The 27,878-nt window shown below is 40.3% G+C and overlaps 2 protein-coding genes and 1 long non-coding RNA gene across 3 annotated transcripts in view; 2 read left to right on the forward strand and 1 right to left on the reverse strand.

Annotated features, from left to right (window-relative positions):
- The window catches only part of LOC113033855 (ADP-ribosylation factor-like protein 15), a 158,725-nt gene extending 148,860 nt beyond the window's left edge, over window positions 1–9,865 (reverse strand). Inside the window, exon 1 of the mRNA XM_026188011.2 lies at window positions 9,445–9,865. Coding sequence (XP_026043796.1) covers window positions 9,445–9,456 — 12 coding nt within the window. The 5' untranslated portion in view covers window positions 9,457–9,865. The remainder of the gene's footprint in view (window positions 1–9,444) is intronic.
- On the forward strand, window positions 38–6,279 carry LOC145432196 (uncharacterized). Its single transcript, XR_013912473.1, has 2 exons — window positions 38–178; window positions 6,136–6,279. It is a non-coding gene; the product is annotated as an uncharacterized LOC145432196 (long non-coding RNA).
- Window positions 9,866–15,372: 5,507 nt separating the features above from the next.
- Window positions 15,373–27,211, forward strand: snx18a (sorting nexin 18a). Its single transcript, XM_026188007.2, has 2 exons — window positions 15,373–17,230; window positions 26,584–27,211. Exons 1-2 carry the CDS (start codon window positions 15,721–15,723, stop codon window positions 26,835–26,837), a joined length of 1,764 nt encoding a protein of 587 aa, XP_026043792.1. The 5' UTR covers window positions 15,373–15,720; the 3' UTR covers window positions 26,838–27,211.
- Window positions 27,212–27,878: the final 667 nt, after the last annotated feature.

Raw genomic sequence — 27,878 nt, forward strand, 5'->3', positions numbered from 1 at the left:
ATTAGTCACCATTACACACCCACACACTATGGCCATACTGTACGCACAGCTTTACGGAGAAGAGAATATATTGCTTTCCATGCATGGAGGAGGATAAAAGGATCGACCACTTGAGTCTGCAGCGGTCGTGGGGATTTCAATCATTGTTGAGGAACGTTTTGTTGGAAGTCTGTTAACTGTGAGTCATCTTCAAATTGCTTGCTTTGGTCAGCTCGGCAGTCTAGTTCTAGCTGCTGCCACTATCAACTGACACAAATTTGTAGTTAAAATATAAAATGCTCAATATTAATTCAATATGCTACATGATGAATAATTTCACCAGGAGGAGGCAGGAACACTTATTGAATTGAGTGAAGGTATCTGATATAGGAGTGAAGAAAAGTCATGTCTGGGGAACTTATTGCAAAGTATAAAATTGCAAGTGTTACACTTAAAAGTGACAATCAAAACTGTAATTCCAATTATTCCATATAATGTTTTTTCTGCAGTTATGAATAGAAATTTTTGCCATGCTCTTTAGTGCGTCTTGGGCACAAACACTGATTTATATAATCTGAGAATTTCTGGGTCATTCCATTTAAAGTCAACAAAATCTGAAAACTGTTTCCACCTGACCTTCTCAAAAATCATCTGATTCTTAGCACAATCATTTTAGCATACCTATCAAATCATGCAAAGTTCATATTGTGAAACAGCAGAGTGAGCAACAGTGTGTTTTTCACCATTTCACAACGATAAACTGGTGCAGTTTTTCAAGAAAAACGATGATATATCCTTTCATTTTGACGTGTAAAAGGGATTATAGATAAATAATTCTGCTGAGGGAAAGATTCTGGCATTAGACTGTGGTATTTGGAGTAAAACTGCTTAGATTGGATTTCTTTCAAAAGAAAGAAATGTTTTTCAGCCCTGAAAATGTAACACGGCTACGAGGTTAGGAGGGTTCACAAATTCTGGAAAAAATAAAAGATGCTGTCAAATTTAAGAATGACCCACATCTGTACTTCAAGGTCCTGCCATTCAAACAAACTAAAAAAAATATCTTACTTTCAAGGCAAAATTTTGCATGGCTTCATAACATGAAGTTATTGTACAAAAATAATCAATTTTAGAGGGTCAAGTAGTGGCTGGCTGATTTTGTCATGGAATTTTTTTTAAGCCTACAAACAATCCCAAAGTCAACAAAACAACTTTTCATCTAGTTGTTCTCAAATTACAATGTCCTTTTTCTTCATTAATTTAAAAACCAAAGCAACGGTGCAACTTTAGATCAGAAATCGGATTTTTTGTAAAGTGTTTCAAAAAGTGCTAAATAAATAAATCAAAATCCTATTGAATACAGTATATTCAAATCATATTCATGTCACAATTTTTATAGCAGACACCACCTTCTGTATTGGGATTAGTTATATGACAGTCTATGATGGCCCATTGTAAAGCACTTTATCCAATGATTGTAGGTCAGTAAGATGAACTGTACAATCGAAATCTTGGTAATAAAGCTGTATTTAATGGTTTGATAGACCAAGCCATTTTTTTATTTTTCAAGTAAAATGAGTATAAATCAAACAACAAACTCATTTGCATTTCCTTAATCCAGGAGCGTATTTTCCCCAGTAAAGAAATGTTTCGTCGTACCCAACGCTATGATATCATTTATGGACTGAGACAGAGTAAAGGAAGTGGAACTCAAGACAACATATCAGTGGAAGTCAAGATAAAAAAGGAAGTCAAAGTGCCAGTATTGGATTATGATCCATTATCTTAACAGCAACACTGATCTTGATCCATTCCAAGATACTGATCGGTGGTCCTCTCCATAACACAATGAGCTAAACAGCAGATGGGAAGGACAAAAAACATGCAGGTTTACAATCAGTGAACACCGTAATCAAACTTAAACCCTCCAAGTGAAACCTGACTCAAACTTGTTGGCTCAAGTAAATGATTAGCCTAATATCGACCAAACAATAAAAGAAGCATATACCCTACTGAAACATTTAGAGTTTTCTTATCTGGATACAATAGGTCATTTTTTGTTTGCCTCTGGAGAAGAAAAGAAAAAAACTTGGCACAGATCTTTGCCAGCGCCAGTGAGGTGTGTAACACGGTCAGACAGGGGACAAAACATCAGCCTTGTGTCCCATATGCCAACAAGATATATTCATTCTGCCAACAACTTCCCATCAGCTCTCTTTCCTCTGTGCTTCTGCTGTGAGATGTCAATCTGCCAGCACCTGCTGTGTGCCCTTGGAAAGGAGCTCTTCTGAGCCAAAACACATGCAAGCTTCAATATATTTTCATAAAGGTGTGATCCTAATGCTGACTGCGTCAACAAAAGCATGGCTATTTTAAATGTTTTATTCAAAAATGTTGCCTGTTGTACCCTGGTGAAATCTCCAAAACACCCAAGGCATCATTTGAGCTTTTAATTCCTGTAAGCTAGTGGGATCATGTACCAAAATGCTTTCAGTGTAACGATAGCAATCATCAGAAGACATCTCATGTGATCCATGGTATCACAATACAATGAACAGGAAGTATAGCTTTCCCTTAAGCCTGCATTTGTGAGTTTCGTGTTCTTCACTGCAGGTTAGTTAACCTCAGTGACTTGGAGGAGTCATTATAACTCTGGAAAAGTTTACAAAAACATCTAAATGGGCTGATACTTATACAGCACTTTATATAACATGCCTCATTCACACCCATTCATACAAGCACTTTTTCTCTGGAGAAGTGCTTTCTATCTAACATTTAAACACATTTATATACCAACTGATGCATTGGAAAGCAACTTAGGGTTGGTATCTTGGCCTGAACTGAAGCAGCCAGGGATCAAACCACCAACCTTCCAATTAACAGATGACCTGCTCTCCCTTCTACCTACCCAACATGTGACAGGAAATATATATATATCGTATCGATATTTTATTCCAGACCAAAAATTAACATATTATACATTAACTTTCCTAAAAGTAATGCAGCATTTTACTTCATTACTCCCCAGAGAAAGTAATCAGTTACACAGTTAAACATTACTGTCTTGTTTATGACCATCTCAGAATATAAACCTTATGCTTCAGTCAGACACACCGACAGAAGTCCCTATCCTTTGAAGGACGTACAATCGATTTTTATTTTAGCGTTTGTTTGAAAAGCCAACGACACAAAGCAAAACTGACACACACAGTTAGAAACGGAGGCTACAATGCTACAAGCCTGTGGAAGTTTAGATTCTGACTGCTAGGCTAGGGATGGCATCCACTCAGTTATCATTACTCGCGTTCTTCACTAGCTTTGCGTTAGCATGCTGTTTGTGCACATGCTTGCAAAGAGCCAGTTGTGTTAGCAGTATAATGTGGTTGTTTCTGTCATATCCATTACTCCCTAGACCTTTAATACAAGAAAAATAAAAGTTAATGTCCATGTCACATGCACACACACACCATTTCCCTACTGACTGGCTCACTCACCAGGTTGCAGTTGTGGCTATGCATGTCAAATAGTAACTTGTCAGGGAAAGATAATGGCAGTGGGTCGGACTGCGAACAAAACATGGATACAGGTGTTTAGTCCTTCAGTAAATCCTTTAGTGTATTAACAGTAAAATGCAAACGTTTGCTCAAAATTTCTAAGCATAAGATGAAGTGATCTCCAAAAGGTAAAAAGCAAGAAGAAAAAAAATTCTCACAGAATTTTTGAATGAAAAATGAATGGAAAAAGTACCCTGTGGGTAACTCTTAATAAACTGTGAGACATTAAGAAATGAATTTACACAAGGAAAGGCAAATGCATGAACATTTCAAAGCTTTATAAATACAATATTATACATGACTTTATATTATATATAATGTTGTGTATACCCCTTAAGTAGAAGGCATCTCACTGCAAAATTAAACATTAAAGGGTGGAAATTAACATTTACACAAGACTGATGCATACAGGAAGTAATTCCTGTGCACTGATGAAATTAAAACAGAATTTAGTGGCTGAAATAAGAACACTTCAACTTTTAAGAGTGAGCTTACAATCGATTATAGTTTAAGCTTGTGTTGCAGCTAGTAGTACAGACAATGTTTTACTGGTAGTTGGAAGAATGTATTCGGTTAAATACCAGCTAACTATGGAAGCAAACATCACAACAGTATGTTTTATAAAGCGGGATAATGATCTTAAACGCATCACAAGTGGCTTAAAGTTTTGTCATGGCCCCCCACAGTCCCCTGACCTAAATATTATCAGAAGTATATAGACAGGCCTCTAAAGAGGAGTGCATCTAAGATAGCGGGAAGGTTTCACATAACTTGAAGTCTTTTCCATGAAGATTGTTTTTAATGGATTTTTGCCCAAACAGAGAGCTTCTTAGCTGATTTACAAAAACTCTTTTCAAGCTGTATGACACTTGCCAGTTCAAGTGTAGGGCGACCAAACCTTAACATTTTTTATTTTGAGATCGTAAAAGACAAAGGTTATTCCATGAAGTCATCTTTTATAGGTTATGTATTCATAGAAACTTTCCCATGCCACTGTGCCCATCTCACAAGTAGTTTAGTTTTACAAACTGCAAATGCTACTACTAAGGCCTTAAGTTTTACTTTGTGTTACCTTCTAATTATGGTAAGAACCAAATACAGTCCCGATCAAAAGTGTAAGACCACTTGGGAAAAAAAGAAAAGAAAAAAAAAAGAAACAAACAAACAAACAAATTTTAAAACAAGGTTCCAAGTAGAGCTTCAACATGCAACAAGAAGAAACAGGAGTGAGACAAAACATTTTTTGAGCATGTGGTTTATTGAAAACAACGCTTAAACTGAAACAGGCTGTTTTACAGCCGATCAAAAGTTTAAGACCACACCTCCAAAAAACCCGTAAACCCCCCCAAAACAGAAATCGAAGTTCCAAACATGAACTCAGTAATGAGTAGCTCCACTGTTATTGTTGATCACTTCAAAAATTTGTTGCGGCATGCTTGATGCAAACATTTCCATGAGGTGAGTGGAAACATTTCTCCATGTGGTGAAAACTGCCGCACAAAAGGCATCTACTGTCTGGAACTGTTGTCCATTTTTGTAAACTTCCCTTCCCTCCCAAAGGTTCTCAATTGGATTTAGATCAGGGGAATATGCAGGATGGTCCTAAAGAGTGATGTTATTCTCCTGGAAGAAGTCCCTTGTCCTGTGGGCATTATGTACTGTAGCCTTGTCCTGGTGAAAGACTCAGTCGTTACCACACAGACGAGGGCCCTCAGTCATTAGGGATGCTCTCTGCAATATCTGGACATAGCCAGCAGCCGTTCGGTTTGATGTCCCTGCACCTCCTGAAGCTCCATTGTTTCACTGAAAGAAAAAGCACCCCACCGTTATGGCGCCTCTTCCAATGTGGCGCGTAGAAAACATCTCAGGTGGGATCTGCTTGTCGTGCATTGGAAACCATCAGGACCATCAAGATAAAAATGTTTTCATCAGAGAATAAAACTTTCTTCCACCTTTCAATGTCGCATGTTTGGTGCTCTCTTGTAAAGGCCAAACGGTCAGTTCTGTGGTGTTCGAGGAGACGAGGCCTTTGAAGACGTTTTTGTTTTTGAAGCCCTTCAGTCTCAGATGCCGTCTGATGGTTATGGGGCTGCAATTGGCACCAGTACCGGCCTTAATTTGGGTCGAGGAACGTCCAATGTCTTGACGGATAGCCAATTGCATCCTCTGGCTCTGTGCTGGTAAAATTTTTTGGGTGTCTTCCACTTGACTTTTTTTTGTTCCATAACCTTCAGGATCATTTAAAAAAATAAAAATTAAAAAATTAAAAAATTAAAATTAAAAATGACTGTCTTACTGCATCCCACCTCAGCAGCGACGGCGCACAGGCGCTTATGCAGTTTAATAGCCCAACTATGTTCAAAAAGGGAACTTTCTTTGCCTTTGCCATCAGAAAGTCATGACAGTGTGACTACCTGACAGAAAATGACAATGAATCCACATTTTTGCACAAATTTGGCCTTTTAAAGGCATGTGGTCTTAAACGTTTGAAGGCTATAAAACAGCCTGTTTCGGTTCAAGCATTGCTTTCGATAAACTGCATGCTTAAAAAAAATATATATATATTTTTCTCACTCCCATTTCTTCTTGTTTCACATTGAAGCTCTACTTGGCACGTTGTTACTTTGGATCAGGACTGTATGACTCAAGCATCAAGGCTTTCCATTTGATAAGGATGGTAAGCAACAACTGTTTAACAACAACCATCACAATTAATTTACAGATTTTTTTTTTTTTTTTTTTTTTTTTAAATCCAATTGTGTCAAAATCATATCAGCTCAACAACATAACATTAACAACATTACATATATGAAAGGATAAAATATTGGATGAATGTCTGGCAGTCACTGTCACAGAGTCTTTGCATAACTTAAATTTTTTTTTTTTAAGTGCTGGTTGTTTGACATTAAACAACGTCGATATTTATTACAACATTACAGATCTGTCTTTGTAAAGTACACAGCAAGGTTTTCACCAGAAGGTCAGTCCATGAGGGTTTATTCATTCGTGTACAGGAAGTAAATACGTCATCACAAAAGGCAAATATTGTGTAAGACTGAGGGAAAATGTGTAAGCTGTAAATCTCACCACACCCATAAATGAGACGAATGAGCACTCAGACCGCTGTCACAAGGACAAAAACAGAAAAATAATTCTTACCTCACACCACATATTTTGATTTTTCTCCATTATTCCCTAGTTCGTTATATTAAGAGTTTTCTTCATTAAACCCTTTTTTGAGCTACTTTGCCTTATTATACATTTAATTTTTTTGAGCCAATATACTTTTTTTGAGCTTTGTTGTTAAAAGTTGTATTTAATGTGCTGGCTGATGTAACACAACAATTTCCCAACTTTTGGGATAAAATATTTCTTATATGAATAATACATAAAGCCTTACAGTCTAATAAGCAAATTTCTATTTAAAAAGGTCATGTCTGCTAGAATACCATTATAAATAACCCTATATGTTCTTGTGTGAGCTATAGAAATGAACCAACTAACAGTACTGCCATGTTTGTGTTTTCACAGACAGCTGTGGTCAAAACTTTCCACACACTCATCGTGGGAATGAATGTCACGGTAATGTTAGGATTTTTATTATGCACTTTTTTTTTTTTTTTTTTTTTTTTGGGGGGGGGGGGGGGGGGGGGTTCCTAGATTTAAATGAACTCTATCGAATGTGCCAAGAAAAGTGATTAAATATACATCTAGAATTGTGCCACAATTATGCCACAAGCTTGTTAATGGCTCCAAAAGCCTCTGGTTAAGGTACAACTTGCTAAGGGACATTTAACCAAATATTAGTGGGGATACGTATTTATTTGAGAGTGCATGTTTACTTTTTAAACATGTGTGGATTAGAGAAAATCCAAAATAAACTCCAACTTGTCCATGAAATTCTCAATTTTAAAGTAATTAAAGACATATGCTGTACAATCAAACCAAAGACATTGCCAAACACTACAAATGTACCATGGTAAGACTGCGTCATGGCAACAACTAGCACCAAATTCCTACATGGATGCAGCAGGTCAGTATGGCCTTTTTTTAAAAACACAATGCTGACCTCGCAGAAGTACAGCCTCTTCAACATGCTCCAGCTCCCAACTGAATACACCACATCTCAACTACTGTCAAAGCTCAAACCACAGTTATTTCCCAGCAATGTGCAGTAACTGTCAGCTTCCATTCCTATTTGTGCTACCGCTCTGCACGAAACCTGATGCAAAACCTTACCAAAAAGCCTGAACAGGAAGCAAGACTAGAATAACTTATTAAAAGTTTAGCAACACATTCAAATTAATATAGGAAAGCGAAAGAGACGCAGTTCTGGCCTAGGCTTGAGCCAGGTTTCCAGTGTTGCACAGCAGGAAAGGAGGCCCTGCGCCTATTGAGTGCCTGACCTCAGAGGACAGCCAAGCACTCAGCTCCAACAGCCCACAGTTACAGCTGTGCTTTCTGCACAAAACTATTTGTCACGCCAAATCTTAAATCCTTCAAGCACGTAAGCTGGAAAGTGTTTACATTCCTGTCAATATGTACATAGGGGTAATTTTACTTTGTGCTTTATGATGAGGAGAATATATGGCAGCCTGTTTTTTGTGCAGTTGTTACAAAATGATTTGAAATCGTTGTAAATGCTGTCATGTCTGTGAAGCACCTGCTGGGTTTTTGTTGGCTCAAAATGGTCATTTTGAGGGGATTACTACACATACAAGGATGACTGGTCCTCATATAGCTGAGGCAAGGAGTCTGTGTTACCTGACTTCAGAGGAGTCTGCACATTTGATTTTAAAAAAAAAAGTGTATTTTAAGCTTTAGTACATTAAACAGCACTTAAAAATGCTTATTTGCAGAAAAAAACCTTACATCAGAAAAACAAAGGAGGCTAAGGAAAGTCAGATTACATTAATTTCATGACACACAGTTGCTATTTTTGACAACTGTACCTTCACCCTTTGATACCAAGAACTTTCCATTACCATCTAACAGAGTTTACAGTATAACCCAAGTAAACTAAAAGTGTGTCACAGAAGCCACAAGCAAGGTAGACATTAACAGTACAGCTGTTGTGGTGGCAGCTGCTGGATAAGACTTTGTCATCTTTGCTCAAGAAATGTCCCAGCGAAGCCAAAGTTCGAAGTTCCTCTTCGGTCACATCTTGGGAGGCCCACTATAAACAAGCTGATAACACTGGGTGGGCAAGTTCCTTTGCATTTCACACTGTCATGTCCCCCATGTGAGATGACAGCACATTGTTTGTGTACACTTTTTCCTCCGGCTTCATAAATTCCCAGGGAAAGCCTTCAGTTACAGCTTCCTCTCCATTGTTGCACTGTTTCACCAGCACCCATCCCATTCCTACAATGTGGGCAAAGACCCAAAAAACATAATCTCACGGTTTAAAGCTGGTGCACTAGTCCGGATTGAAATAAATCTCTTCTTTTTGTTTTTAATCACAGATATTAAAAGTATGCAGGGGAACTAATTTCTCAACCCAGTGACAAACTGTCACTTCGAGTGACAGTTTGACTCCAAATCCAACATAGTGCAGCTTTATCCCCAGCAGCAGCGAGTTGTGTGAAGCATGGCAGCTTCGTGGCACATTAGAAACACCTGAAGAGTGTACCTAGATGCCTAGACTTGTGTCGAACAGCTAGAAACAGCTACCAGGCAAAACCTAGAGGCTACAACAGAAACCTGACATTAGCATAAAACAACACATGTCACCACGCCTATAGTTAAACACAAAATTAGTTAATAGTAACAAACACCTGGCTGTTAAAAGGTCACACACCTGCGTGACACCAACAGCTTCACTGGGAGCCCAACTGCCAGGAAAACAAACGTTCAAAGCGGTCTCTTATTGGCACAAGGAACCCCACGGCATTTCATTTCACGTACTTACCAGATAATCCATGTACTATCGCTGACCAGTCACAGCAGCACGAACTGGCTCTGTAGCAATTCCGTTTTTTGTTTTCTGTTTTCTTCAGTGAGTCGAAAATGTTACGGATTTTCACCGTACGTCGCTTCGTATCCCCCGCCTTTCGACAGTCAAAGCAAAATAAAAACCAGCCCTTTTCGGAGGGTTTACAGGCAGAATGTAGCCGCCTTCTTCGCCACTGAACCAACTTTCAGTGCAGCAGAGTCTCCGGTTGTTTCAGAAGACGAGGGTCGCCGGGTTGGTGAGTGTATTTCTCAACAAACAGCTCCTTCTTCCACCGGCAGACTTCCAGTTTTTATCACACAATATCAGTTGAGTGTTTGGTTGAGGAAACTGTTACGAAGCCTTCCACGCTACGTCACGCACGTCGTTTTGCGCACGCATCGCGGTCACATGACCAAACACATGGGTTGTCTATTTTCACTGTGAGGCTGAATGTCGCTAAATTTGCCTTTTTGTTTCTTTATTATTATTTACTTTTAAGTAGATTTCAGAGATGATTTCTGTTTATGTTTTCACTCTGAATCATATGATTTAATAGTAAATACTCCCCTGACACTGAAGATGAATAGATTTTCTCACATAATCTGCGTTACAGCCACACGCCAAAGTAAGGATTATGGAATATACAGAGAGATATAGATTATTAAATCATTATGTAACATTAAACATTTGGCTCACATGTCCTTTTCAAAGGAAGCGGACAGTTCTGGCAGCATCGAGCATGGAATATTAATGTCATGTCAACTGGAAAAAAAAACATCCTGTACTTATTTACATTCCACCAGATTACTGGTGTTCACGCAGATCTAACACATCTTTCAGCTTCAGCTGCAGTTTTCTACAATGTTATCGAGCTTTCGAGCAGACTAAAACAAACTCTGGCATAATATAGCACACTATGCATAATGAACGAGAAGAGATCACATGATAAGCATACATGAGAGTGAAAGACTGGTTCCTAAACGTGGCTATTAATCCGAAGAAGAACAAGAAAGAATGCATATGCAGGTGCATAACAGCTTTCACGCAAAGGGTGACAAAAAAAAAAAACTTTGATCAAGAAGCCTCAGAATATTGCTAGCTACTACTATGGCACCCTATGCAAATATGGTTTCATCTCATCACCTTCCCCAAAAAGACTGCAAAGAAAACTATCCGTGGGCAAAACTTCAAATTAGCGGGATAAAAGTAGTAAGAACTATCTAGACTCTAGATAGTTCTTACTACTTTTATCCCGCTAATTTGAAGCTCTAATGAAGCTCTAATCGTGTTTTGCTCTAGATTAGAGCAAAGCACGATTAGAGCTCACGCAATGCAGTTATGTTATATCAATGTAAAAAGTCTGCTTATGTGATGGAAGCTGAATACTGAAGTTATTTATATCTCTGGAGACCACATCCTCCTTCAATATTTAATGTGATGTGCTATTAAGGAAACCTCCCTGAAGTCAGTAAAGTAAGGTGAAATGGATGTCCCGTGGACAAGTCTGTAAATTGTGGAAAAGTGGTAAGAAGAGTCCAAAGGATAACATTGCTTTTGATCTCATCTACAGAGAATTTCAAACGTGTAAACGTATAGGCTACGTGTCTAGTAATGTTCTTTTTTTCTGGAATTTGGCTCACTCAAATGTCAGTGGAGAGACCCCTGGTGGCCTGTAGGTATATAGTGGTTGAGATAACACAGCACCAGAAGTAAAGCCCATCAGGACTTTCAAGGACACCTATCCATATCCACATCCAGGAGAGAAACCCAGAATCACAAACAGACTTACTCTACTACCTGAGCTCAGAGTGATCAAAAATCTAAATGTGGAACAAGCACTGCTTGTGAAAGACAATATGGGACAAGTCCGAGTTTTGAATTCTCATTTTAAAATAAAAAGACAACAAACTTTGCAGGTTATCAGATTTTCATACCTTTTGTGAGGCTTATGTGTCAATATTAGGGATATTTAGCCACTTATGACCAGTGTTGGGACTAACGCGTTATTAAATAACGCGTTACAGTAACTACGTTATTATTGTGGTAACGAGCACGGTAACTAGTTATTATGCCAAAATCAGGAACGCGTTAGTCGTTACTGGGATTTAGATAGGGTCGTTACTTCGTGTGGTGGCTGTCGCAGAGCTTCCACAGATTCAGTAACATTAGCAAGTGGTGGAGGGCAGCAGGTGGATGAAGGAAAGGGGATGCAGAAGGAAAAGAGACCCGAGGCGGCCGCCGGTCCAAGTGTGAACTGAACTTCAGGTAAGAAGTTATGACCTGCAGTCTCTCTGGGTCAGATATGAACCAAGTTTAGTTTATTTTCGTTATTCTGACTTTTTCCGTACTGCGTGCTAGCTAGCATGACGGAGTTTCTATACAGCTGGGTGGTGCTATGAAGTTAATGATGTTAAACTTTATTTTGTTCATAAGTTATTAGAGTTGCCAACCGTCCCGTCTGGTATTCAGAGAAAATATTACGCGTTTCTTATTGAGGTGAAAAGGAACAGTTTGTCCCGTAATTCAGCTACAATGAAAAAGGCACAAAGCTGGAGTTATTCTGTGTTTACGCTGCACAGCTGCCTCTTCTTCTCTCATTCTCTCCCCCTCCTTCTCCCGTTTTTACTTCAATCATGAAAACTGATCAATGATCAGCTGATCGGCTCTCTTGTTTATTTATCGCTCACTTTGCGCAGAAAGAGGAAACCAGCGGATGTCGCGCTAAACAACAGCAGCACGTTTAAGCTTGATCAGCTGTTGTTAGAATTTATTTAATATTAATTTCTAGTATCAGCTGATGTTTGCTGGAGCCACAGCTGTAAAGCTGCTGGTCATGATATGGTTTGGTTATCTGGTGAGAGGGAAACATGAAGATGAAACCAGGAGATGTCCTTACTGAATCATCAGAGCTGAACAGGTGATGGAGAAACAGGTTTACCCTTTAGGTGACATGGATGAGTTGAAGTTATGAATTGTTTCTGAGAGATAAATAACACCAGGATCCTTTTCTAAGTAGCTGACAGCTGGTAACTGTGCAGGGGCGGGTCTAGCAAAGTGTGGCCAGGGGGGCATGTAGGGCACTAACAGGGAAAGGGGGGCACAAAGAAATACTTTTCTTTCTTATTCTCATTTAAAATGTCTCGCTTTTAAAAAATAATTATCTGAATCTTACAACAAACGATTGATAGATTGATACATATATAGCATCAAAACAGTGAACATCACTGTCACAGCAGTGTTTGTTTTCATTCAAAGGCTTTATGATTTTTGCTATAATGGCGGCCAGTCTCTAGTCAAAATGCCCGGGACGATTTTTTTGTCCCAGTCCAGCTCTGTAAGCAGCTCATCTGCAGTCTGGTGTTACCTACATCTTCCTGTTCAGAAGGCAGAATTTCCGAGTTCTGAGTACAATCAAAAGCATCACGACTGCAGTTTTTGTGTTGGATGTAAAAGGCGCACATGACGCTGTGACGTAGGCTAGAATCATGGCAGCGGTCAACGGTCCAGGCGTGGGATTTCTCTCGTGGAAATATGCACATTATCTTTTCCTTTCTATTGGTAGGTGGCACAGTGCACTTGTGGCAAGTGAGCAAGCTAGAAGACTGGCAAAGTTATGGAAGAAACACATTAACAAGAGAATTCTGAGTAAAACCAAAGTTACTTTCCCTAGTAACTAGTTACTTTGAAAGTAACGAGTAACTTGAAGTAACTGAGTTACTTTTGAGAGAAGTAACTAGTAATGTAACTAAGTTACTATTTTAAAGTAACTTACTCAACACTGCTTATGACAGACGCGTACTGTCACTTAACACCATATTTTCGTATCCATCCATCTCTTTTCTCAAAATTTTGAAAACGTTCTAGAAAAAGAGAAGAAAACTCTGTGCCAGATGAACCAAACGCTGATTCGTTTCATCTGGATGTTGTGTTTTCAGTGAAAAGCTGAAAAAGTAAATGCTGGCATTTTATTTTCTTTCTGGTAAATGCCATTACATTCATCAGCATCTGCAAAGCTTGTGGATTGGGTGACTGTTTTGATGGATATAACATCAGATATGCTATCCTTCACTTGAATGTAATTTAAAAAGGCTGTCCCTGCTTTCTTCACACGCGTTGGGTAGAAGTCAGACTTCAGAAAAGTGTCCTGCAGAGTCAGTCCAAATATGAGACGAGTCAAAATGTGGGACAGGAGAACAAGGGATAAAAATGCTGTGTAGTCCCACATAAACCCGCACGTATGATTAACTTACCGTACTTTGAACTAAAAAAAAAGTCATTTGTTTTATTATAAGGCCATTCACTAAAATAGTATTATTTTCATTTCATATTGAGTGAATTGAGTTGTGACACAGATGCACACTTTAAAAAACATCCCCTTATCTTTGCTACTTATTATTAAGAACCCCCCGATGTTTAATCGTTTTCATTTATATTATTTGTACCAATAGCACTTTGGGTAATGTAAAGAATTCACACACTTTCACTGAGAGACAAAACAAAAATGTGCCACATGGGGGCAGTGTCTACCAGGCAAAGTGAATTTATGGACCTCTTTCCCAAGGAAATGCTTACCTGCTATATGTAACACCATTTAAACAAAGCTTTTCAGCTTTTATTCAATTTTGAATCGATAAACAGTACTTGGGATGGAAAGTGGAGCGACCGCATGTAACAATTTTCTGATACTAGGAATATAAGTTCGATAATCGCGTTATTAATCATCAGAATAATGGAATCCCGTCTCTCCCACACTTTATTGTCTTTGTCCTTTATAGGTGGCTATGTTGAGGCATGCAAGGTTATCAGTGGAGAAAATAGAGGAAATTTTACCATTTATGTCTCGGTTAAATTATCCAAAGACTTATTGTATTTTTTGTAGTTTATTAACTTATAAGTTGGACATTAAACTGACTTAAAATACACAGAAGTAATTTCCCCATTGAGCCTTTAACTGAAAGTATGAGTGTTTAGAATGCGAACAAAGTCAGGATGATATCAGTATTTTGCTGGCATTACTTTTGACTGAGAAACCACCGAAATCCGAGCCTGACTCCTGATATCCGAACATCATTTGCGGTCTTATCTCAGACTAGCGGGTCTTGTTGTGTGCAAATATTTGCCATTTCCTTTGATAAGACTGTAAAATTTTAAGAATTGGAAAATTCAATGACTCCTTGGTTTGTTCTCGATTATAGCTACGATTAAGGACAGTGAAGTTAATTCCTTAATATTTTGAGAAATAAGTAAAACTTATAGTTTTGCTGGGAACACTTTGTATTTATAATCACTGACAATAAGATACAGCTTAAGCTTAAGCTGTATGCCATAAAAACATGCAGAACTAAGACTCCTGCTGTATTTTCATATACAGAAATGGATCAAAGTACTCATGAAATGTAAATTGATGCAGGAGAATGACCCCTTTCTTCTTCTTGCCCTTGCGCTGCACTGTTAATTATTAACTAGAGTCAACATCATCAACAGTCAGGCCTCTTTAAAAAAAATCATTAATAATTATGTATAATCTTAATTTGAAGTAATTATGCAGTGAAGCTCTGGGATTTGATGCCTATAATAGTCATTACTTTTCTGGAATTTGTAGACTGCATTTAGAGCGTTATAACCGTATGGAACGCCTCTTATTCACTAACACAATATGTAAAACTCCTGACTGTGACCTCAGCGAATACTTTAAGCCTTAAATCATGTGCTGAGGCTTCATCTTATCAGCTGTTATGTCTCTGCCGTTGCTCCCCGCAGGCGCAACGGTTTGTTTCCGATTGGAATCAATCAGTCATCGAGTCTAGAGAAACTCGCAGCGCTCACGGCAGGTTGATTTGTGTCGTCTGGGCGGATCGCGGCGTGCTGTTGCTCCACCCTCGATTATTCAGCCTGGTTGACGTGCGGTTGCTGCGCAGCTTGTGAAGACAGAAGCGTACGAGAGGGATCGGAGGGTGACTGCTGGAGCTCAGATTAGTGTTGTTGTAGAGAGGAAAGAAAAAAAACCCACTAATCCAGGTTTGCACGCTGCAGGATTACAAACACCCCAGTGCTTTTTCTCCCCAACACGGAGGACCGCGCTGAGAGGATCTGCTTGAAGACGCTGTTGTAGAAGTTTGTGCTCGGAGTTTTGAGAGTAGTTACTGTTGGACTGACCGAGCTAGCCCGGCTGCCCGCTGTGCCTTCCTCTGTCCCGGCCAGCCAGCCGTAAGTGAGCCCGCTGTCCTGCTCTCCTTCCAGCTGTGGTGAATCATGGCGCTCAGAGCCAGAGCGCTGTACGACTTCAACTCTGAAAACCCCGGAGAGGTGTCGGTGAAGGAGAATGAGATCCTGACTGTGTACAGCGAAAAGGACATCGAGGGCTGGTTCGAAGGGGTGAACAGCAAAGGGGAAAGGGGACTGTTCCCCGCTTCGTACGTGGAGATCCTGCGGAACGATGCCGCCTGCACCACTGTCAACAACAACAGCTGCAACACATCTGGGGACGCTAACCCGGACTTTAGATACGCCAACATCCCATCCGGAGGTTTTGACGGCTCTTATAAACCTAAAGTTGAGAACTTTTCTAAACCGTCTCCTCCTGGTTTCCCCGCTTTCTCACAGCCGCTACAGCAGCAGCAGCACGGCTACCAGCAGCCCAGCCAAGGCAGCGATGATGACTGGGATGATGACTGGGATGACAGCTCTACTGTGGCAGATGAGCCAGGTACTGTAGGGGGACGGTACCATGACTATGAAGGCAATGGACCGTCCACTTACAGAGTGACAACATCATCAGTGCCACGAGGTAATGCTCAGCAAGCCAAGAGCTCTGCTACAGTGAGCAGGAACCTGAACAGGTTTTCGACCTTTGTGAAGTCAGGGGGAGAGGCGTTTGTGCTCGGAGAGGCGTCCGGCTTTGTGAAGGATGGGGATAAAATCTGCGTGGTGATGGGTAATTATGGTCCAGAGTGGCAAGAGAACCCTTACCCATTCAACTGTGCGATTGATGACCCCACTAAACAGACCAAGTTCAAGGGCATGAAAAGCTACATTTCCTATAAACTGACACCCACCCACACACAGAACCCGGTGAACAGGAGGTATAAGCACTTTGACTGGCTGTATGCTCGGCTAGTGGAGAAGTTTCCCGTAATCTCGGTGCCACACATTCCAGAGAAGCAGGCCACGGGGCGGTTTGAAGAGGATTTTATCTCCAAGAGGAGGAAAGGCCTCATATGGTGGATGAACCACATGACCAGTCATCCTGTCCTGGCCAGGTGTGATGTTTTCCAGCACTTCCTCACGTGCAACAGCGCAGACGAGAAGGCTTGGAAGCAGGGGAAGAGGAAGGCAGAGAAGGACGAGATGGTCGGAGCCAACTTTTTCCTCACCATCAGCCCCCCGCCGGTTCCGTTAGACTTCCAGGAGGTGGAGAGCAAAATAGATGGATTCAAGACTTTTACTAAAAGAATGGACGACAGCACCTTGCAGCTCAATGCCACCGTCAGTGAGTTTGCCCGAAAGCAGATCAGTGGCTTCAAGAAGGAGTATCAAAAAGTAGGGATGTCATTTAAGGTCCTCAGTCAAGCCTTCGAAATCGACCAGCAGATGTATTCTGCAGGACTCAACCAGGCGATCTCCTTCACTGGGGACACATTTGAAACCATCGGAGAATATTTCGCCGAGCAGCCCAACAAGGATCTCGACCCAATCATGGATTTGTTAGCTCTTTACCAAGGACATCTGGCAAACTACCCAGACATCATCCATGTTCAGAAAGGTAACCACAGTCATACACATTTACTAGATTTGTGCCCTCTGAGGAGCCTCAGCTATTTTGCTTTACGTCTTTGGATCCTTGAGACGTCAGTGGGGAATTTATGATGATTACAAATGAATTTTACGCAGTAAGCATAAAGACCAAACTGAACTACAAAGGCAGAAAATTATCAAATACACACAATTCAAATTCAGAAGAATGTGCTTAAAATGTTTCATAATCCCAGTGACCCACATATACACTTAAAGTAAAGCAATATGGCAGCTGTGGGATCATTAAGACTTCAGTTTCAACCACAAGTTTTTCTGAGGTTTCAAAGTAGAGAAATAAGCATCTTTTCTTGCTGTGACAAGATAAACAGGGTCATTTTGTCTGAGGCATATTTGCTGTTGTTAAACTGCAGTCAGGTTACTACACAGGCTATTGCACTTTGCAAAACAAATAGCCGTTGTTTGCATTTGGAAATTGGCTTACATGCTGCTGCCTCTGTTTGTCCCACCTGTTGATTGGGTGGAACCCTTCGGCCTATGTTTGAGTTTCCATTGCTGGTGAAGCATCACGTGTTAGTGGACGGAGAGAATGTCCTTCCACGGTGAAGCCTCGTCAGTCTTTGCACAGATTAAGTAAATTGTTAGACTAATCTAGGCCATCCTCCTACAGTACCCTGGCCCAGCAATTGTTCATTGTGTGGCAAAATGTCACTCATGAGAGGATACACTGTTATACAAAAGAAACTGTGGAACTGCTCTCACAATCGCTGCCATATATGCGGTACAGTTAATGCAAGAGAAAAACAAAAAGCAAACCACACCTTTGGTCTGTAGGTCATACCTGACAGACTGCTTTCCGCCTTTGTAGATACAAACTGAAAGTCCTGCCTCAAACAGTGCAATGTGGGACATGACAGAGGACACGGGCTAGTGTGCTCTCACAGGCTAATCCTTCTCATTTTTCTCCACAATCCCACTAAAAACATCTTACTTGTGCTTCATTGATAAGACATACAATTTTACAAAAGATGCTAAAAATGGCATTTTGCCAGTGCCACTGCCTGTGCCCCCAAACCACTGGGCCCTTTCACTCCACAGTCGATGACAGAGAGTGAGGAAACAGGACAGACTTTGTAGTGGCTGCAGTGGGTTACAAACATCCCAGTCACTTCAAATCAAGATCACCACGTAGGCCACATACAGCTCCAAATAAGGCGACAGCCATTCACACAGTCTGGTGTGATAAGCCCAGCCCAATTCCACAGATAAGATATTTGGAAGACCTTGCTGCAGGCACAATGTTGAGAAAAGATCAAGGAGTAGTACAAACACACAGCGGTAGACGAAAAATAAAGCTGAAGGAAAACCCGCGATATGCAGGAGATTAAAGGAAGAGCATATTGAATCTAAAATTGCTTTGATCTCATCTTGTTCCTTTATTCTGAGTCCAGTTCAGCCAGTTTTTTTTGGGTTTTTCTTCCACATGAGCTTTCATTTCCTTGTAATCATTCTTTAAGCCAATAATCAATTTCAAACAAAATTACAAGTCTGTTCCAGTTTATCATACCTGTTAGAGGCTGTAAACATTTATAATCCTACATAGAAGAACAGTTGACGTGCTTACTGTACAGCCAGTATTTCCAAACGTGTGCTTGTTTATGACACCTGAATTGAAGCCTGTCACTCAGACTGCCTGAGGAGCATTAAATGCAAATATCTACTGCAAAAGTATTCACGCAGGTATCATTATATTCAGCCTCCAGTGTATATTTATGTCTACTCACTTTAGTATCTTTTATAATTTTCCATCACATGGCAACTGCTACTGCTGCAGCAAAGCACTAAAATTAAAAAATTAAAAATCTATCTATCTATACACACACATATATATGGTATAAAAACTGGGGGCTTAGGTTTCACTGTCATATCACTGTTTGAAGACACAGCTGTGGGGCTGGGAACATAAAGGTACACCAGCCACATACATACTCATTAGTAATACTCTTTAATAATTTTTCATTTCTATCTATTGCTCTGTTTACAACCATCGTCACCACATGTAGAGGAAGTGTGCTTCTTCTTTCCCGTTAGCCTCTCTCCACACCTGAAAAGAGGACTGACCACATCCTTTGTTGTCTGAAGCCAAACTGCACGTTTCTGGAGAAGTGGTGCACAAGTGAAATTGGCTGGGATTGAAAGACAAAAAGTTAAAAGAGGATCTATATCATGTTCATTTCCTGTTTGCATTTTTCTGTGTAGACTCCACTAGAGTAGCTTCACATGTTCAAAATAATTCTTTTGTCCAGCCCCTTCTCTTCGTCCTCTGTCTGAAGCAACGCATTTGATCTCCTTTCTACTTCCTTTAAAGCCCGCTCTCTTCTGATTGGCTGGATTTTGTAAACAGAAGGTTAAAACACCTCTGTGCTTGCAGACGTTTTATGCCTGGTATATCCGTATTAAGCAGAATTTATGGTTCAGCATGTTCAGTCTGTTGGCAGTGTGGGGATGGCCTGTCTACCTGCAGAGAGCTCTGCTGTCAGATGGAGGCAGTATACAAAGTATATGGTGCAAACAGTCTGCAGTGTTATTGGTCCATCAGCCAGCCATGGAGAAAGGCAAAGTTATAGCATATAAGAGGCTGAAGTGAACTCTGAAATAGAGTGTCTAGAACACGGTGAAGCCTGAGCTTATGCCACACAGGGATTATTTGAACATACGCTAACCCCATTATTTGAAATTTTAGACATATTTATGAGCATCCACATGATAACAGCTTAGGGAAATAATGACATGTAAACTTTAAATCGCACACAGAGAGACAAATCACAGTGTCTTGACTCCCTTTTTGGAAGCTTATCTCCAGAGGTAGTCTTGCACTGATATGATGGTTTCTATCTCGAAATGAAGCATACCAAAGCAGCTGCTTGTCAGACTTTATCAATACCTGCATTCCATTTTTAGCCTCCTGTTCCTGTCTCACTGTGGCCAGAGACTCCAGACAGGTTTGGATGCAAGTGACTTGTGAAATGTGAGCTTTCCCACAGAGGGACATTGACCACCACCCTATTGATCTCCACCTCCGCAGGGACCAGATTAGCTGTTAGAGTGCAGCCTGGCAGCTATAATGCTAGCTCACACTATTGACATCATATATGGCTTTGCTTTCCAAAGTTGTTTAGCTTTACTGTAATCTAATATTGACACCCTAAGTATTGTGTTGTTTCTAATAACTTGAACCTCTTGAGAGAAGAAAATGTTTTTTGTCAGAAAGTTTATTGTTAGAAAGTTTATTGTTTAGGGTCTTACCATGCAGGATTAGCAGTGAGTACAATTTGTGTTGATTATCAAAGAATCTGCAGCTGTTTTTTTAAGCAAAGACAGAACAATTCAAATGTTTTTGATCAGTTTAAATAACATCAAAATAGAGGAAACATGAATATTAATATTAACAAAGAAAAAAACCCAACTTTTGACTGCATATGTTTCAGTCTAAATTTGGTTCAGCTGCCACCAGTATGTAGAAGTGAAAGCACATCTTTTTTTTTTTCTTGTGTGCTGACCTTCTGCATTAGCCAAATTTAAACAGAAGACGCTTCTGCTGCTGAAAGTTTCTGTTCAGATAAAGCTTGGTGTGAAAAAAAGTGATCTTGTAATTGGTGCTTCTTTAAGGAAAACACAAAAGAGCACAACTTTATGCTCTGAGCTGTGTAGTCACAGTGATATAGTCAGTAATAAGTCAGTAAAAATGCTCAGTCACAAAGTTTTGATCATGTTTATGAAGGAGGAGTAGTACTATAGATAACACATCGTTGTATTTCGATGTAAAGAGGAAGTTTACTGGTGTATGCTATCTATCTATATTAAATCCCACAGACTGTTTGCAGAGCACAAATTCAGTAAGGGAGAACCTAGAAGTCAAGCTGAACCCTTAATACATTTTCTTTTGCCTCCTTATCCTTATTCACATTTTTTTATTTATGCATTTTATTCCCTCCTTAATTTTACCAGTTCAGCACATCCTTAAGATCAGTATTTTCTCTGCTCTCATCAGTTTTTCTCACCACATGGTGTTATAAAACAATGGCAGGCGTGCAAAGGAAAGCATCGATTTACAAGGATGTCAGGCTTTCCTGCTGAGTCAGCCTTTCAGCGTGCACTCCTGTGCAAACTCTGCGGGTCTGTTCTGATATATTGTTAAAGCCTATTTAAATGTCCTCTGATGTGCAAGTGGGTGACAGAGTGATGAGATGGGCATTGCAGCTGGTTGTGCAGGTCACAGGCTCGCTGTAGCTTGGTGTTGTGTAACTGGTGATTATATAAGACCTGAAACGGCTTCCTGCAATGAGCCCAGGAGGGCTGGGTGCCACCTCCATGCGGGGAGGACTTCTACACAAGCGAATATCAGGACTAACCTCGTTCATCACTATCTGTGATGTTGGGTTTGTGCATCTATTTGTATTTATATATCTAGCAAATATAAAATAAGCTTCAGCTCAAATATAATGAGTAGATTTTAAAACTGGAAGGTAAAGAAGCCATAAGGAGAAGGAAGTAATAAGAACTAATGAGAACTAAGACATCACATACAATTTGAATATTAGAGTTTAGAACTAAACCGAGTGTTGAAGAAATAACTAAAGAAAGATTATCCTGCTCACTATTTTTGTTCCAATAAATACACTATATGTACAACCACAAATTGGGGTTAACCAGAGCAGCAGACCGAGCACAAGACAAATGAAGAAGAGTGTGCGTGCAGGGTGGAGTGGGTGGAGACGAGTATTAGGGGTGATGCATGACAGAAGGGTTGCAGCAAGAGGGAAATGGTAGTGAGAGCTACTGTGGTGTATAGTTTGGAGGTGGTAGCACTGATAAACAGGACAGGAGGCCGAGCTGGAGGTGGCCAAGTTTTCATTGGGCGTGATCAGAATAGACAGGATTAGATATGAGTATATCAGAGAGACAGCTCAGGTCGAGTGCTTTGAAGAAAAAGTTAAAGAGGAAAGGTTGAGATTCAACTATAAGAAGCAAATAAGCTTCATAAAAATGTTGATGCGTTGAAAGAAATTCTCAGGTTTTTAATGATTGACTCATTTTACCCGGTGTAACTTATAGCACTTAAATAAGTAGCCAGTGTATGAGTGCTGGCAATAAAAAGACAGATTAAGAGCAATAATAATGAGTCACATGAAGACTGCTCAAGACTCCTTGAGACATGCATGGCTTTCCATTAATCTGATGGCATTTCAGCATGCCAGCCTCATGTCTGATTGAGAACCTGCTGACTTTTCTGTCTGAGTCGTGCAGCAATCACACTAAGACCTGATTTTTATTTCTGCGGGGAAGCTTTGTAAAGCCTACGATGTAACCTAAGGAAGTGGCCCACGTCGCCGCCAGCATTTATGCTTGTGCTGATACATTAAATGCAGATTGCCTAATGGTCATGTCCCAGTGTTTTATATGGGATGCCAGTCAGAGAAGGAAATGAAATTCCAGGTTTTTTCCCCCTCCTACATCCGGCTGCATCCACCCAACCTGACCTGACATTTCTAAGTAGGTGGCAGAGTTTACAGGGTAGGGTTTCAGAGGGGTTTTGCACTGAAGCATAGATCCCCATTAAGTTGGACCTGCTTAACATTTTCATATCATTTTTAACACAGTATTAGCCTGAACTGCATACAGTCACATTTATAGACTTGTTGCATGATTGGGTCAAAGTTTATCAAGCCCAAATTTTCCCAGCGTACCAACGTTATTGTAAGACCTATGAAGTTTGCAATGTTGCATCTTCCACACCTGAAAAAAAGCTTCTCTCTGTGATCAGCAGCTCTGTTTGTGCAACAGGTCTGCAAAACTTACTTGCAGCTGTGAAAATCATGTAGCTTTCCATATTACACTCTATTGACACCATATCTCTGTAATCAAACTCTTGTCTTTTTCAAAGTCTCCATGGTAACAGTTATTCTGTCTTAATCCATTAGTGGGCTTTAAAACAAAGGAAGCCGGAGACCTTTAAGGTGCAGGTAAACACCATGTTTCCGCTATCATGCCGTCCATCAGTCAAATGTTCAGTTTACTTATTTAAAATGTTTCAAAATTGAGATCACGACCTGGAATTTTGACCTATAGATTGCAAACATTTTTTTCAGTGGTGGAAACAAGCATCCATACTTTCAACATCTGTGGTTAACTTGATCTGTTTTTTTTTTTTTTCCTCATACCCTTTCACCTCTCTTTCTGTCATATTCAGTCCGCTGTACATCACACTAATGTCAAAGATCTGGGTTAAACTTCAGCTGAAGGAACTATAGCCAGAAGGCAAACTGAGCAGATTTTGGTGGGGGGAAGGGCAACGCGTTGTCTTTTTTGAGGGAGGATTTTCAGCATTTTTTTTCTCAGTGTGATCAAGTTTGGTCTTTGGTCTTACAACTCGAGTCTAAGAAAAGAAACTTAATGGAAACACAAAAGGTAGTGACTTAGGTCAGTGTGCCCTTTGTGGTGTCACATTTCAGGAAACAAGTAGGCTGCCTCTGAGTTCTTGCTGAGTGCTGGTGACTCAGCTCATATAATGACAAAAAAAATTCCCATGACACAACAACACAGGACGTTTTGCATGCCTTAAGGCCACAAATCACACCTCCAGACTCTGCTCTGAAGCCAGGATTATAATTGGCCATGCTGTTCACGCTATTTCACCGCTCTTGCTACATCTCTTCAGTGTCAACACTCAGTAACTTCCACATATAGTACGTCTTACACTGGTTTCCCACGTTTTAAAGCATGGGGCAAACCAGTGTTTCAGCAAGGACCAGTGAAACACATGTTTAGAGCACATTATTACTTCAAACTATTCAGGGCTAAGTTACTTTGTGAATAATTTTCTTAAGTGTTTGGTCCATCAAATGCCCGAACAAAAATTCCAAACACAGCATCATATTTTGTCCACTCAACAATCCATAGAAAACACAGGGAACGAGCAAGTCTTCACAATCAGAGACCTGAACCACATTCAGGGATTTTTGACAGCATACTTCAGCTGTAAAGCTGATTTCATGCTGTTTAAAAGTCTAACTGAAACATTGGGGCCAAATTCTAAGAACCAGGAATCAAAAAATGATGTACGCACACATAACTTTCATGTCCGCATCCTCACCAGTGGGTCCATGGTCTGTGGCTTTCCTGTTTGCTACCAGCTGTGATATGTGACCATATTTAAGTAGGGAGTTCAGAGAGAACATCATTTCCCACCACTTTCTCGCACCGTGCAGCTTAACATCAATTTCTCACGACATTCATTCCTTTCAGCTGGTCAGCAGTTTGATAAGTCATCAGCCACGAGCTCCTGTTGTTGTGACTCTGCTTTCCGCTCTCATTGAACCATCTGTCTGGAAAGCCGGAGGCTAATTTCTTATGTTTTGTCTCTTTTGACTGAAGGCTTGTTTTGTGGCACTGAAAAGGTAGTACTTTCTTGTAAAGGAAGTGTCAGTTAAGCATGAAATGCAGAAATGCAGGGCTGTAAACCATCATTTCTGGTGCTCTAATGCCACAAGACCCCACCACAGCGATGATAGAAAGTAGCTCTTTGTGCATGTGCGACAAACTCGAGCAGGCATTTGTGCAACTTTCAGTATGAGTATGATTCTGTGGATTTGTTGCAGTGGGTTTTCGTTAGGAGTTTAGTAAAGGTGCAATCTTAGTTTTTCACGCTTTACACGAATGCACTGCAAACATCCAACAGTTGATGTCAAACAGTTATTAAAATGAGTGCACTCCTAAATAGCCCTGGTAGTTGAGAGAAACTGCCAGAAAAATCCCTTAAATGGTTCGAGGCTTTGAAATGACTTAATAGATATTTTTAGAGTTGTGCTCCTAAATATAGATACAGAGAGCCTGTCTTGCTCATAAGTGTTCCCACTATTTTTGGTCAGTTTGATAAGTTAAAGGTTAAGCTTGACCAAATAAGATAGGTCATGTTTTGTTTTGTTTTTTTAGGGGGGCTTGTGCTAAAAAAAAAAAAGAGTTAGAAAAAAAAGAAACTTGTGGTTTTGTTTTGTCTGGTTGTGTCTGCATGGGGTTTTTGTTTGTTTTTTTTAACTTGACTGGAAAACTTATATGTGCAGTGTATGCTAACAAAAATCTGGGACTTTCTGGAGTTTTGTGTAAATAAACAATTTTTACAGCAGTTGAACTCTTATTAGTTCAGAATGGTAGGAAAAATGAAGGTTAACACTGAAATTGAATTTCTTTTATTCCATCTATCTTCTCATCCGATTCAGATGGGGTGGACCCTGGATAGGTAACCCTCCTGTCACAGGGCTAACATAGACCACCATTATCACCAGTTAACTTAACAGACCTCCGTGCTGTGAAGTTTTACATACATGCTCTCTCTACATTTTATTTCTAGCAACATATTTGCTCACTGAGCAGCATATTACATCAACTACCAATTATTGTTTTTCCATTGCTGAAGAATAAATAACTGCCCAAATATAGCAACAGAGAGCCAGGCTACAGGTGTGGCCAATATCAGGTAGTGACAACAGCAACTTGGAACTTGGTGGAAAACCCATAGACGCTACCATGACATCACCCAGTGATTCATCCTTTCTATTGTGACTATTAAAAGGGACACTAACTATGGGTAGCAAACAACAGGATTGAAATAAAACGGGCCTACCAGAGAAACTGAATAACCAACTCCTTTGAGTGTTTTTTTTTTTTTTTTTTTTAGTGTACACTCTGTAGGCACAGTCACCAAGCACAATCATCCCAACTCCACCTCTGGTCTGCACTTGTATTGTACATGAAGTCATTCATATGGTCCTGTCACGTGCTTTAACTGTGATTTTTCACTGAGGTAACAGTCATAGGGGAACCACTGGACTTTCTTCTTGGGTACTTCTAGGGATCGCGCTGCAGGAGTTCCCAGTCCTGTGGTTAAATGTGCCCAGATGTGGCACACAGTGACTCAAAACAGACACACCCCTAACCTTGAATACATTTATTTAAAAAATATTACCCCAAGTGCTGATGTCACAAAGGTGAACATTTGCTATAAATACTGAAACTACTTCCTTGTTCCAGGCTGTAAATATTCAAAGTGGGATATATAGTGGCCAGAAATTTGCATTTTGCAGTTCTGGTTTCCTCATGTTGAAGTCGGTGGGTTTTGAGGTGATTTAGACACTTTCATATTTTGTTCTACAACACAAGTAGGTCAGTTAATGCTCCACTTGTTAATTTTGTACTGCAGGTTTAGTGGTGTGGGTGCTTTTCGTGGACTAGAAAACAGAAAAATATGTATTAGTTTGATTAGAAAAGAAATTCAAAAATTCCTGCTCTTTTTAATCCCCCATACAGGAGCGCTGACAAAGGTGAAAGAGAGCCAAAAGCATGTGGAGGAGGGAAAAATGGATCGGGCACAGGCAGAAGGAATCAACGAGCGCTGCAACATCATCTCCTTCGCTACGCTGGCTGAGATCCAGCATTTCCATCAGATCCGCGTGCGAGACTTCAAGGCGCAGATGCAGCACTACCTACAGCAGCAGATCACCTTCTTCCAAAAGATCACGGGCAAGCTAGAAGAGGCTCTGCAGAAGTACGACAACGCGTAACGGATCGTTCGTCTCGATCCGTCGGTTTAGACCTCGCTGATTAATGGCCAAGCGCTCCCTTTGGCCAGCCTGCGGCATCTTGGCAAACAACAGCCAGTTCCTCACACACACACAAACACACACATACACACAAACACAGACACACTGCTGATGCTGCTTATCCAGCAGGGAGGGATTTTAAAGGAGATTATGGTCCAGTAACAGCAAAATTTCAACCAAATCCAGGTTTCAGTGTATGTTGGGCCACATTTTCTTGGGCACTGGATGTCCTTGTTTTAGAGACGATGGGTACTTGGGAGTTGGGTTAATTCATAAAAAAAACCACTCAAATTCTTTTAGATTTCTTGAGAATCAATAAAAATGATGGTGCACCAGTTTGGTATGTGGGTGAATTAAATAACCTTGTATTCACTGCTGCCTAAACATCTGGTGCGAGATTTCCTACATTAAGTGTTTTTAGCCTTAAAACTGAGGTTTGAACTGTTGGAGTGGCTGCCGCGTCAGCAGCAGCGGTGCTGTCGTGGCCAACACACTGCCTTCTGGAAACACTCGAGCCCTTCCTGCTACACTTCTTCTTGGACAAACAGGACAAAATGTTTACAGTCTCCTCACTGTCACCACTGTGTCGCTGTGCCTTCTGATCATGTATCTCTGGTTATTTTTGTTAATAGCTACTTCAAAGCTTTATATACTGATTGTGTAGAAATATATTGTATTTGTTATTATAAAGCTACAAATTTTGCAGTCTTTGTTGGGAAATGATATCAGATGATTATTTGAGGACTTGTTTCTTAACACTTGCAGTGTGACGACATCAGGATCAAAGATTACCTGCTCTGATAATGATCATGCTTTACTTACCTACACAGCAAGCTGATTTTAGGGGAGGATGATGATGGACACTTACTGTAACCATGCCGGATGCCGGTGTTGTGCCAAAAAGTGATTGTCTGCCAAAAACTGATTTCCGGTATTTGCCAAAAACTGATTGCTCGTATTTAAACTGCTATAAGTAACTTGTTGGCATATAATATGTGAAAC

This window comes from Astatotilapia calliptera, chromosome 12 (assembly GCF_964374335.1).
Source record: "Astatotilapia calliptera chromosome 12, fAstCal68.1, whole genome shotgun sequence".
Lineage (NCBI taxonomy): Eukaryota > Metazoa > Chordata > Actinopteri > Cichliformes > Cichlidae > Astatotilapia > Astatotilapia calliptera.

Excerpts from the sequence above, each read along its gene's own strand:
- snx18a (XM_026188007.2), top strand. The coding sequence starts at position 15,721 with ATGGCGCTCAGAGCCAGAGCGCTGTACGACTTCAACTCTGAAAACCCC. Across the intron at positions 17,231-26,583 it reads CATCATCCATGTTCAGAAAG|GAGCGCTGACAAAGGTGAAA; the intron begins GTAACCACAGTC and ends TCCCCCATACAG.